Source organism: Scyliorhinus torazame, chromosome 5 (genome assembly GCF_047496885.1).
Source record: "Scyliorhinus torazame isolate Kashiwa2021f chromosome 5, sScyTor2.1, whole genome shotgun sequence".
Taxonomy (NCBI): domain Eukaryota; kingdom Metazoa; phylum Chordata; class Chondrichthyes; order Carcharhiniformes; family Scyliorhinidae; genus Scyliorhinus; species Scyliorhinus torazame.
In genome coordinates, this window is record NC_092711.1 from 66,954,161 (window position 1) to 66,967,029 (window position 12,869).

The 12,869-nt window shown below is 47.0% G+C and overlaps 2 protein-coding genes across 6 annotated transcripts in view; one reads left to right on the forward strand and one right to left on the reverse strand.

Moving 5' to 3' along the window:
* Positions 1 to 12,869, reverse strand: part of LOC140422597 (uncharacterized) — an 88,002-nt gene that overhangs the window by 50,259 nt on the left and 24,874 nt on the right. The gene's annotated exons all lie outside the window — the stretch shown is intronic.
* On the forward strand, positions 4,774 to 12,362 carry LOC140418215 (uncharacterized). 5 transcript variants are annotated; one of them, XM_072501650.1, is made up of 3 exons: positions 4,774 to 4,838; positions 9,783 to 9,907; positions 10,296 to 12,362. In XM_072501650.1, the coding sequence occupies exon 3, from the start codon at positions 11,471 to 11,473 to the stop codon at positions 12,326 to 12,328; it is 858 nt and encodes a 285-aa protein (XP_072357751.1). In that variant the 5' UTR covers positions 4,774 to 4,838; positions 9,783 to 9,907; positions 10,296 to 11,470; the 3' UTR covers positions 12,329 to 12,362. The 5 variants fall into 5 exon arrangements, with proteins under 5 accessions (XP_072357751.1, XP_072357752.1, XP_072357754.1 ...); XM_072501651.1 differs by lacking the exon at positions 4,774 to 4,838 and adding an exon at positions 8,203 to 8,260; XM_072501653.1 differs by lacking the exon at positions 4,774 to 4,838 and adding an exon at positions 8,212 to 8,334.

Consider the following 12,869-nt stretch of genomic DNA (forward strand, 5'->3'; position numbering starts at 1 on the left):
CCTTGGTCTGCTTTAAAAGCCAGCGATTTAGCCCAGTGTCCTAAACCAGTGTGGACAAAGCTTCAACTGGGAGAGACATAAAGACCCCTCACCATGGAGAAACTGTGGAAAGGTGTGGACTGTGGGAAGGGATTCAGTTACCCATCACAACTGGAAGTTCATCGTCGCAGTCACACTGGGGAGAGACCATTCACCTGCTCTGTGTGTGGGAAAGGATTCAGCTGTCCATCTGCCCTACTGAACCACCAGAGAATTCACACTGGGGAGAGGCCATTCACCTGCTCTGACTGTGAGAAAGGATTCATTAATACATCCAACATTCTGATACACCAGCAACTTCATACAGGGGATAGACCGTTCACCTGCTCTGAATGTGGGAAGGGATTCACACGTTCATACAACCTTCTGACACATCAGCAGGTTCACAGTGAGGAGAAGCCGTTCACTTACTCAGTATGTGGGAAGGGATTCACTCGTTCATCCAACCTATTGAATCACCAGCGAGTTCACACTGGGGAAAGGCCATTCACCTGCTCTGTGTGTGGGAAGGGATTCAGTCAGTCATCCAACCTGCTCACACACCAGAGAGTTCACAGTGGGGAGAGGCCATTCACTTGCTCCATATGTGGGAAGGAATTTTCTCATTTATCTTATCTTCTGGAACATCATCGGGTTCACACTGGGAGCAGCCATTCAACTGCAATGTCTGAGGAAAGGGGTTTACTCACTCATCCCACCTGTTAACACACCAGCGAGTTCACAAGCGACTACAAGGTTTAGATTATACCCTCATTGATGCTGTTAATCATGTCCAGGACTGAATAATGTTCACTCTGACTGCCTTAATCGACTGATGAGGTTTATTATTCTGAATAAATGTGAAATAATTCAGCTTTGTTTGAAACGTTGTTGCAGATTTTTGTCTTTCCCACCTGAGTGTTGAACATCACCTGTCTGGAGCTGAGAAAGGACAATCTGGGGAAGGATCATATGGCAGGAACAGAACTTCAGCCTGGACACAGTCCTTCAGGGTCACACTGAGGGACAAATGACACTTTGGTCTTTCTCATCACTCTTCACTGTCAGCAAAGTCCCCGTGTGGGTTAATCCTGAGGTGTGTAAGAAATATGTTCCATCCGCTCTCCTCCAAATCTCAGAACCCCTAGACATGGAACAGAAGTCTTCTTGACAACTGTGTTCAGAGTCGGGAAGAACAATGGTGAATGCTGGAAATGTAATAATAATAATTGCTTATACATGTAGGCTTCAATGAAGTTCCTGTGAAAAGACCCTAGTCGCCACATTCCAGCACCTATTCGGGGAGGCCGGTACGGGAATTACACCCGCGCTGCTAGCCTTGATCTGCATTACACGCTTGCTGTTTAGCCCACTGTGCTGTCAAATCAGCGATTGGTGTAAAACTGTGATATTCCTGATTGAATGTAAAGCAGCTGGTTTGTTTCCATGCTGAAAATGCATCGGAATCCGTCTAAAACATTTTAATGTGTTTGTGTGACAGTCACAATGAATTCATTGAATTGAAACCTACTTAAAATAGATTGCTGGAAGTTTGCATTAAAAACCAGCTGGAGGACATCACAGGAACCTGGTAACGGCAGAGAGAATTAAACAATAGTTTCATTCCCAGATAAAGAAGGAGCTCCAGTTTGTGTCCAAGAATTCCCAGTTTTATTGATGTGTGCTTCCCACATTCTGTCCTTTTAAATAAACCTCACCCCTACCAGCCTTTAACAATCAGAAACATACCAGAGAAAAGGGCGAAGCTGTGCCTGCCCCTTTAACTGGGAGCTGAGCAGTGTCAGAGCCCCGACTGTCCCTTTAAGAATGAGTGATGTGTTCAGCTGAAGATTCCTATTGGCCGTTTTCTGGGTGATCTCCTTATTCTGATCGTTCTCAGTGATCCTCGGGTGTGTGAACCTGCTCTCCTGTCTCTCATTCTCTTCTCTCTCAGATTATCACAGGCAGGAAGTCTGTTCATGGTGATAACATGAAACTGACGCCTGCTGTTTCATTCTCAGGAAACACAACTTCCTGTTTCTCTGCTGCCGGTTCCAAACCACACATCTCACTTCTGAGCAGAAAATAAATCCAGGGACCACAATCTGGTGAGAACATCTGTCAAGGCGGCCTATATCTGTCCACAGAGCCAGGGTGGAGTCACACAGATCACATTGTGGTCACATTTACAAATGAGCCGGTTATTTCTGTTCAGAGTCTCCATTCCCGGACAGAACCGGCTGTGTCTGTGGATCAGTCACTGAGTTCCCTCTGCTCTCTGTAGCTGGGAACGGATAACCTGCTCCCTTATATTTTATATCATTCTTTCTGTGTTACTTGTTTCCTCTATTTCTCAGCTTTTATCTCTTGCCACCTCACCTTTCTGTTTTTTTAAATCTCTCAGTTCTTCTATCAGTCTTTCTTTCTCCATCTATATTTCACTCCCATTCCTTTGTAATTGAGGTGTTCAAAATCATGAAGTGTTTGTGATAGATTGAAGAAGGAAAAAGAGCGAGAAAAACAGAAATGTTGGAAAGTCAGCAGTTCTGGCAGTATCGGTACAGAGAGAAACAGAGTTAACGTTTCGAGTCCTTGTGACTCAGAGCAGGAGAAACCGGGATTGTCCCTCTGAGATCAGGGAAAGTGAAGGGGAGATTTAATAGAGGTGTTTAAAATGAGGAAAGATTTGTGATAGTGTCGATGGGGAGAAACTGTTTCCCAAGAGGGTTTGTAACCAGGGGACACAGAGATTTATGATATTTTACAACAGAACCCAAGGAGGTGTTGAGGAGAATTGTTTTTACACAGTGATGTGATGTGATCTAGAATTCACACTGACACGCTGCAGGAAGCAGATTTAACAGTAAATTTCAAAGGGAATTGGATAAATTCATGTGGACGGTAAATTGGCAGAGTTATGGTGAATGGGATTATTTGAACAGTTCACTCATCTTTGTGACATTCTGAATTTTGCTCAAACTGATGATTTAACATTTGACCTTTTCAATCAGCGTGTCTCAAAGAGAAGATTAAAACTTTGGTTTTGATGAGCTGTCGGATACATTTCCTGTGTGACTGTAACTCGAAAACCACAAGAAGGAACTGAATATTTTCAGTACCTCTAACAGATATACCTCGAATATCAGAAATCTCTGGAGTTCCGCATGTCCTCATTGCTCTCCCCTTGGGTATAACAGCTCTCAGTCAGGTGGAGTCAGTCACACGTTTCTCTGTCATGTTTCCATTCCTATTTTATCACACACCTCCCAGTGACACTCACCACAACACAGAAACCTCAAAATATCATTGTTTCTTCACACCTTGTCCTCCTATTACAATTGGATATTTACTGGACCTTTTGTCTCCATTAATGTTAGCTTACATGCAGGCCAAATGACCTCAGAGGCACTGGAACCAGGCTGTTTATTGTACCAGACTCCAATCAGCCCAGGACCTGCAGTGGTAACATACACCAGAATTGGAATAACAGGCAGGTTATTGTCTAATAAAGGGTGCGGCATGGTGGCCGCCTAGTGCTTAGCGCTCATTCATAAATCATAGAATTTACAGTGCAGAAGGAGGCCATTCGGCCCATCGAGTCTGCACAGGCCCATGGAACGATCACGCTATCTAACCCCACACCTCCACCCTATCCCAGTAACCCAGTAACACCATCTAAACTTTTTGGACACTAAAGGCAATTTTGCTTGGCCAATCCACCAAACCGGCACATCTTTGGAATGTGGGAGGAAACTGGAGCTGTCGGTGGAAACCCATGTGGACACGTGCAGACTCTGCACAGACATTGACCCAACACGGGAATCGAACCTGGGACCTTGGAGCTGTGAAGCAACTGTGCTAACCACTGTGCTACGATGGCACTGCTGCCTCACAGTGCCAAGGTCCCGGGTTCGATCCTGGCCCTGGGTCACTGTCCGTGTGGAGTTTGTAAATTCTCCCAGAGTCTGTGTGTGTCTCACCCCCACAACCCGAAGATGTGCAGAGTAGGTGGATTGGCCACACTAAATTTCCCTTGGAAAAAAATGAATTGGGTATACTAAATTTATTTTTTAAAAAGGTTATTGTCTAATGGGACAGAGTAACACACACTAGAAGCGGATTATATTATGTGGTCAACAAGCCATGACTACTTCACTATTATTTGAAAACCAAATTTAGTTTTGGTTCTCTAGATACTTACTGTATCATCATTACATTTGATCCAATGATGTTTTCACTCACAAACTGCAGCCTGACTTGTTAGGGGAACAGACAGTGTTTGTTGCTCTCAAAGTGAGTGAATCCTTTGCTGTTCTCCTCTGGGCCCCATCTCCACTATTATTGTTACTGAGACTCTCACTGTTATTATTGGAGAATCAAGGAGCACGGTGGCACAGTGGTTAGCACTGCTGCCTCACGGTGCTGAGGGCCCAGGTCCCATCCTGGCTCCGGGTCACTGTCCATGCGGAGTTTGCACATTCTCCCTGTGTTTGCGTGGGTTTTGCCCCACAACCCAAAGATGTGCAGGGTAGGGGGATTGGCCACGTAGTCTAAAGTTATTTTTAAAAACATTATTGGACAATCAGCGAGTCAGCCTGAGCCTGTGGCGGCTGTCACCATCTGGAACTGTCACAATGCCCGGGTGATTGACAGCGGCTCCGGATCAATAGGAAGAAGAGGGGCAGGACTGATGGCCCGACCGAGAGGGGCTGGTCCTCCAACCAATCGGAGTGAATGAGGGGCGGGACCAGCTGATATTGAAGCATGCGCAGTATCAGTAATGGCGATGGAGAGCGGCTTCTTCTTTGCATCCATAATTTGTGAACTGTGATATTCCTGATTGAATGTAAAGCAGCTGGTTTGTTTCCATGCTGAAAATGCATCGGAATCCGTCTAAAACATTTTAATGTGTTTGTGTGACAGTCACAATGAATTCATTGAATTGAAACCTACTTAAAATAGATTGCTGGAAGTTTGCATTAAAAACCAGCTGGAGGACATCACAGGAACCTGGTAACGGCAGAGAGAATTAAACAATAGTTTCATTCCCAGATAAAGAAGGAGCTCCAGTTTGTGTCCAAGAATTCCCAGTTTTATTGATGTGTGCTTCCCACATTCTGTCCTTTTAAATAAACCTCACCCCTACCAGCCTTTAACAATCAGAAACATACCAGAGAAAAGGGCGAAGCTGTGCCTGCCCCTTTAACTGGGAGCTGAGCAGTGTCAGAGCCCCGACTGTCCCTTTAAGAATGAGTGATGTGTTCAGCTGAAGATTCCTATTGGCCGTTTTCTGGGTGATCTCCTTATTCTGATCGTTCTCAGTGATCCTCGGGTGTGTGAACCTGCTCTCCTGTCTCTCATTCTCTTCTCTCTCAGATTATCACAGGCAGGAAGTCTGTTCATGGTGATAACATGAAACTGACGCCTGCTGTTTCATTCTCAGGAAACACAACTTCCTGTTTCTCTGCTGCCGGTTCCAAACCACACATCTCACTTCTGAGCAGAAAATAAATCCAGGGACCACAATCTGGTGAGAACATCTGTCAAGGCGGCCTATATCTGTCCACAGAGCCAGGGTGGAGTCACACAGATCACATTGTGGTCACATTTACAAATGAGCCGGTTATTTCTGTTCAGAGTCTCCATTCCCGGACAGAACCGGCTGTGTCTGTGGATCAGTCACTGAGTTCCCTCTGCTCTCTGTAGCTGGGAACGGATAACCTGCTCCCTTATATTTTATATCATTCTTTCTGTGTTACTTGTTTCCTCTATTTCTCAGCTTTTATCTCTTGCCACCTCACCTTTCTGTTTTTTTAAATCTCTCAGTTCTTCTATCAGTCTTTCTTTCTCCATCTATATTTCACTCCCATTCCTTTGTAATTGAGGTGTTCAAAATCATGAAGTGTTTGTGATAGATTGAAGAAGGAAAAAGAGCGAGAAAAACAGAAATGTTGGAAAGTCAGCAGTTCTGGCAGTATCGGTACAGAGAGAAACAGAGTTAACGTTTCGAGTCCTTGTGACTCAGAGCAGGAGAAACCGGGATTGTCCCTCTGAGATCAGGGAAAGTGAAGGGGAGATTTAATAGAGGTGTTTAAAATGAGGAAAGATTTGTGATAGTGTCGATGGGGAGAAACTGTTTCCCAAGAGGGTTTGTAACCAGGGGACACAGAGATTTATGATATTTTACAACAGAACCCAAGGAGGTGTTGAGGAGAATTGTTTTTACACAGTGATGTGATGTGATCTAGAATTCACACTGACACGCTGCAGGAAGCAGATTTAACAGTAAATTTCAAAGGGAATTGGATAAATTCATGTGGACGGTAAATTGGCAGAGTTATGGTGAATGGGATTATTTGAACAGTTCACTCATCTTTGTGACATTCTGAATTTTGCTCAAACTGATGATTTAACATTTGACCTTTTCAATCAGCGTGTCTCAAAGAGAAGATTAAAACTTTGGTTTTGATGAGCTGTCGGATACATTTCCTGTGTGACTGTAACTCGAAAACCACAAGAAGGAACTGAATATTTTCAGTACCTCTAACAGATATACCTCGAATATCAGAAATCTCTGGAGTTCCGCATGTCCTCATTGCTCTCCCCTTGGGTATAACAGCTCTCAGTCAGGTGGAGTCAGTCACACGTTTCTCTGTCATGTTTCCATTCCTATTTTATCACACACCTCCCAGTGACACTCACCACAACACAGAAACCTCAAAATATCATTGTTTCTTCACACCTTGTCCTCCTATTACAATTGGATATTTACTGGACCTTTTGTCTCCATTAATGTTAGCTTACATGCAGGCCAAATGACCTCAGAGGCACTGGAACCAGGCTGTTTATTGTACCAGACTCCAATCAGCCCAGGACCTGCAGTGGTAACATACACCAGAATTGGAATAACAGGCAGGTTATTGTCTAATAAAGGGTGCGGCATGGTGGCCGCCTAGTGCTTAGCGCTCATTCATAAATCATAGAATTTACAGTGCAGAAGGAGGCCATTCGGCCCATCGAGTCTGCACAGGCCCATGGAACGATCACGCTATCTAACCCCACACCTCCACCCTATCCCAGTAACCCAGTAACACCATCTAAACTTTTTGGACACTAAAGGCAATTTTGCTTGGCCAATCCACCAAACCGGCACATCTTTGGAATGTGGGAGGAAACTGGAGCTGTCGGTGGAAACCCATGTGGACACGTGCAGACTCTGCACAGACATTGACCCAACACGGGAATCGAACCTGGGACCTTGGAGCTGTGAAGCAACTGTGCTAACCACTGTGCTACGATGGCACTGCTGCCTCACAGTGCCAAGGTCCCGGGTTCGATCCTGGCCCTGGGTCACTGTCCGTGTGGAGTTTGTAAATTCTCCCAGAGTCTGTGTGTGTCTCACCCCCACAACCCGAAGATGTGCAGAGTAGGTGGATTGGCCACACTAAATTTCCCTTGGAAAAAAATGAATTGGGTATACTAAATTTATTTTTTAAAAAGGTTATTGTCTAATGGGACAGAGTAACACACACTAGAAGCGGATTATATTATGTGGTCAACAAGCCATGACTACTTCACTATTATTTGAAAACCAAATTTAGTTTTGGTTCTCTAGATACTTACTGTATCATCATTACATTTGATCCAATGATGTTTTCACTCACAAACTGCAGCCTGACTTGTTAGGGGAACAGACAGTGTTTGTTGCTCTCAAAGTGAGTGAATCCTTTGCTGTTCTCCTCTGGGCCCCATCTCCACTATTATTGTTACTGAGACTCTCACTGTTATTATTGGAGAATCAAGGAGCACGGTGGCACAGTGGTTAGCACTGCTGCCTCACGGTGCTGAGGGCCCAGGTCCCATCCTGGCTCCGGGTCACTGTCCATGCGGAGTTTGCACATTCTCCCTGTGTTTGCGTGGGTTTTGCCCCACAACCCAAAGATGTGCAGGGTAGGGGGATTGGCCACGTAGTCTAAAGTTATTTTTAAAAACATTATTGGACAATCAGCGAGTCAGCCTGAGCCTGTGGCGGCTGTCACCATCTGGAACTGTCACAATGCCCGGGTGATTGACAGCGGCTCCGGACCAATAGGAAGAGGAGGGGCAGGACTGGAGGCCCGACCGAGAGGGGCTAGTCCTCCAACCAATCGGAGTGAATGAGGGGCGGGACCAGCTGATATTGAAGCATGCGCAGTATTAGTAATGGCGATGGAGAGCGGCTTCTTCTGTGCATCCATAATTTGTAAGACGCGGTTAACAATATGTAGGGTGCGTGAGATCGCGGGGAAGGTCGGAAACGCCGCGTAACCACATTGTGTGGGTCATTAAACTCTGACAAGAGTTTACCGGACTCAGATTGTACTGAGCGGAGCTGAATCCCCTCATTTTCAGCCTGGATTATCGGCCGCCATCTTTATTGGATTGAGTGTGTACCATGGCGCATGCGTGGTCCCCATCTTTGTCGGGGGCAACGTTCCTATGAGTGGGAGGAGCTTGTTACCCATTGTTCAGAATGCAGACAACTTGTCCAAACTATATGACCCTTTGAGTCCCAATGTCTGAATGATGGGGCGGTGGATTGATGGAAAGAAAGGGAAATACATCCTGCTCTTCCGATCCCAATACCTGATGGTCTCAAGATCTGTGGTTCCGTCCACCCATTGCAAAAACTCAAGACCCTGAGTAGACGTCATCCTCAAATGAGGGACTGCTGATGACGACGAGGGGCAAAGTATAAGCGTGGAGAGGGCAGTACAGTGGTTAGCACTGGGACTACGGCGCTGAGGACCCGGGTTTGAATCTTGGCCCTGGGTCACTGTCCGTGTGGAGTTTGCAAATTATCTGTGTGTCTGCGTGGGTTTCACCCTCATGTGCAAGGTAGGTGGATTGACCACGCTAAATTGTCCCTTAATTGGAAAAAGTGAATTGGGTACTCTAAAGTTAGTTTCAAAAAATTATTGGACAATCAGCCTGAGCCTGTGGCGGCTCTCACCACCTGGAACTGTCACAATGCCCGGGTGATTGACAGCGGCAACGGCTCCGGACCAATAGGAAGAGGAGTGGCGGGACTGGAGGACCGACCAAGCGCAGCTGGTCCTCTAACCAATCGGAGTGAATGAAGGGTGGGGCCGGGCTGTGATTAAAGCTGCGCAGTATCAGTAATTGCTCCTTAATTGGAAATAAATAAATACATAAATAAATAATTGGGTACTCTTTAAAAAAAATTTTTTTACGTGCAGCAGGGAGCATGAACTGGACTAGGGAGCAGGAGAAGGGAATGTTGGGAATTTCTATCCTAGACTGACAATCATAGAATCCCGACAGTGCATAAGGAGGCCATTCAGCCCATCAAGTCTGCACAGATCCTCTGAAAGAACACCCTACCTAAGCCACCGCCCTGTTCCCGTAACCCCACCTAACAAACATATCTTTGGACATAAGGGGCAATTTAACACGGCCAATCCACCTTTGGACTGTGGGCGGAAACTGGAGCACCCCGAAGAAATACGCAAACACAGGCAGACAGTGACCCACACAGACAGTGACCCAAAAGGCCGGAATTGAATCCAGGTTCCTGGTGCTGTGAGGTAGCAGTGTTAACCGCTGTGCCACCGTGCCGCCCCACACACCGGTGGATTTGGGAAACTCCTTTTACAGGAAGTTAGAAAGGGAGAATTTACACACGACAAACCCAAACCACAAATTTATTTTCTGAATTCCATTTTTGGATTGACATTGATACCTTTTGTAAATTTCATTTTCAGGGTATTAGAAGAGGATTTACAGACCGGAACCTTGAGCAAACTCTTACATCACAATGTGACAGCTTCACTCGATTCATCAGGAAGTGAACATTATTGTCCTTTGAACGCAAGTGTTTGCATTTCAGGTCATTGCCATTCGCTGTTTTTACACACTCTCGCTCACACACACACATGCACTCCCTCTCTCTGTCTTTACCTCTCTCTCCCAAATGCTCTCTGTCCCACACCCACTGTCTCTCACTCTGTCCCGCACCCTCTCTCTCTCGCACCCTCTCTCTCTCGCTCTCACTCACGCCCTCTCTCTCACTAGCGCCCTCTCTCTCACACACACTCTCCCCCTCTCCTCCCAAAGAGGTGAACCAGTTGTTTTTTATGACAACCCAGCAGTTTTCATGGTCACCTTTTCCCAGTGCCGGCCCCACAAATGTCATTCAGCTCAATTTCGCAACCTGTCTTTGTGTTTTTGTGCGTTCTCTCTCACTCCCTATTTTCTGTTTTGAATCACTTTCGCAGAGTATTAGAAGTGAAGGAACTTCAGTCAGGAAATTCAAACTAAACATCACGTCATGATCTACACTCACCAAAACGTTTGTAACATAAATATCATGGGAGTTTGAAGATGGAAGGAAGATGCACCGTTCACAGAGGGGACAAACCGTACACGTGTTCTGTGTGTGGACAAGGCTTCAGTCGATCATCTGGCCTTTCGAAACATAAATGCAGTCACACCGGGGAAAAACCTGGGAATGTGGGGATTGTGGGAAGGGATTTGATTATCCGTCCAAGTTGAAAATCCATCAGCGCATTCACACTGGGGAGAGACCGTTCACCTGCTTCGAGTGCGGGAAGGGATTCACACACTCATACCACTTGCAGACACACCAACACATTCATGCTGGGGAGAGGCCATTCACCTGTTCGCAGTGTGGGAAAGGATTTGCTCATTCCTCCAATCTGCTGAGACACCAGCGAGTTCACACTGGGGAGAGGCCATTTAAATGTCCAGACTGCGAGAAGTGTTATAAGAGTTCTGGGGAACTGATGTCCCATCAACGTGTCCACACCGAGTAGAGGCCGTTCAGGTGCTTTCACTGTGGGACTGGGTTCAGACGATCATCTGACCTCTCTGTACATCAGCGAGTTCACACTGGAGAGAGACCATTTAAATGTCCAGACTGTGAGAAGTGTTATAAGAGTTCTGGGGAACTGATGTCCCATCACCGTGTTCACACTGATGAGAGGCCGTTCAGGTGCTCTCACTGTGGAAGTGGATTCAGCCGATCATCTGACCTCACTGTACACCAGCGAGTTCACACTGGAGAGAAGCCGTTCAGCTGCTCTGAGTGTGGGAGGGGATTCACTCAGTTATCCAACCTGCTGATGCACCAGAAAGTTCACAAGTAAATTCAGTGATTGGAGCTCGCTGTTAATCACATCCTGGACTGGAACATGTTCATTGGGGTCAGTTGCTGCTGATGTTCATGAACTCTAATCCAGTCACAAGGAATTAAATTCTGAATAAAAATCAAGTCAAATGACTTCCGGGTGCGGCGATGAGCAGCTGAGTCGCACGTTTCGGCAGCTCCCGGTGGAACGGACTTTTGGGCTCTTGATAGGAGCCCCAACGGCAATTTTAACGGCTAAAAACACCGTGCGGTAAACCAGAAGGGTGTTCCCCCTGGACACGGATGGAAAAAGGAGAGGAAAGTGGCCGGATTGCAGCGGATCCTTTGGAACAACGGCAAGGAAGGCAAGCAGAAACCAAGATGGCGTCGGAAGGTGGCAGTTTCATATGGGGCCCTGAACAACAAGAGTTCTTGAAACGCTGCGTGGAGGAGATAAAAAAGGAAATGAAGAAAGAGTTGTTGGCCCCGATATTACAGGCGATTGAAGGGCTGAAAGAGGAACAAAAGACCCAGGAGCAGGAGCTTCGGGTCGTGAAGGCGAAAGCAGCAGAGAATGAGAACGATATACAGGGCCTGGTGGTGAAGTCGGAGATACAGGAGGCACACCAGAAACGATCTGTGGAGAGGTTGGAGGCACTGGAAAACAACGCAAGGAGGAACAACTTGAGGATTCTTGGCCTTCCTGAAGGTGTGGAGGGGGCGGACGTCGGGGCATATGTGAGCACGATGCTGCACTCGTTAATGGGAGCGGAGGCCCCGACGGGTCCGTTGGAGGTGGAGGGAGCATACCGAGTTATGGTGCGAGGATCGAGAGCAGGAGAAACTCCCAGAGCCATAGTGGTGAGGTTCCTCCATTTTAAGGATAGAGAAATGGTCCTTAGATGGGCGAAGAAAACTCGGTGTAGTAAATGGGAGAACGCGGTGATCCGCGTTTATCAAGATTGGAGTGCGGAGGTGGCGAGAAGGAGGGCGAGCTTTAATCGGGCCAAAGCGGTACTTCACAAAAAGAAGATAAAATTTGGAATGCTGCAACCGGCAAGACTGTGGAACTATATGTTCCACACATATCAAGGGAGGCACCACTACTTTGAAACGGCGGATGAAGCGTGGACTTTTATTGTAGAAGAAAAATTGGAATGATTGGATTATGAAAATGAACGTTTGGACAATGTGGTGGGGCGAATGGGGGGGGGGCGAAGAGGGGTTTTATGTTTTAATCCTGCGGTATGGTAACTTTTCTTTCTCCCACAGGTGGTGATGGGGGGAGGTGGGGAGGGAGAGGAGATGGGGCGTTGGCCATGGGAGGCGGGACCGAGGGAGAGGCGCGGGCTTGGTTCCCGCGTTATGATAATTATGGCGGGAATAGAGAAGCAGGAAGGAGGGGGCGTCGCACGGTGTGAGCCGTGATCACGGGGGGAAGCCGAGGTCAGCCAGAGTTTGCTGACTTCTGGGAGCAACATGGGGGGAGTAATTACGCTAGCGGGGGGTCTAGCAGGGGGGGGAGGGGGGAATTACTGGGTTGCTGCTGCTGGGGAAAGGGGGGAGTGGGTACGGGAAAGGATGGGCGGGGGGGGCACCGTCTGGGAGAGATACAGCTGCGTGGGAACTGGGTGAAAAGCTGGAAAAAGATGATGGCTAACCGGCAAGGGGGGGGGGGTGGGAAGCCCCCCAACTCGGCTGA

Excerpts from the sequence above, each read along its gene's own strand:
- LOC140418215 (XM_072501650.1), top strand. The coding sequence starts at position 11,471 with ATGGAAAAAGGAGAGGAAAGTGGCCGGATTGCAGCGGATCCTTTGGAA.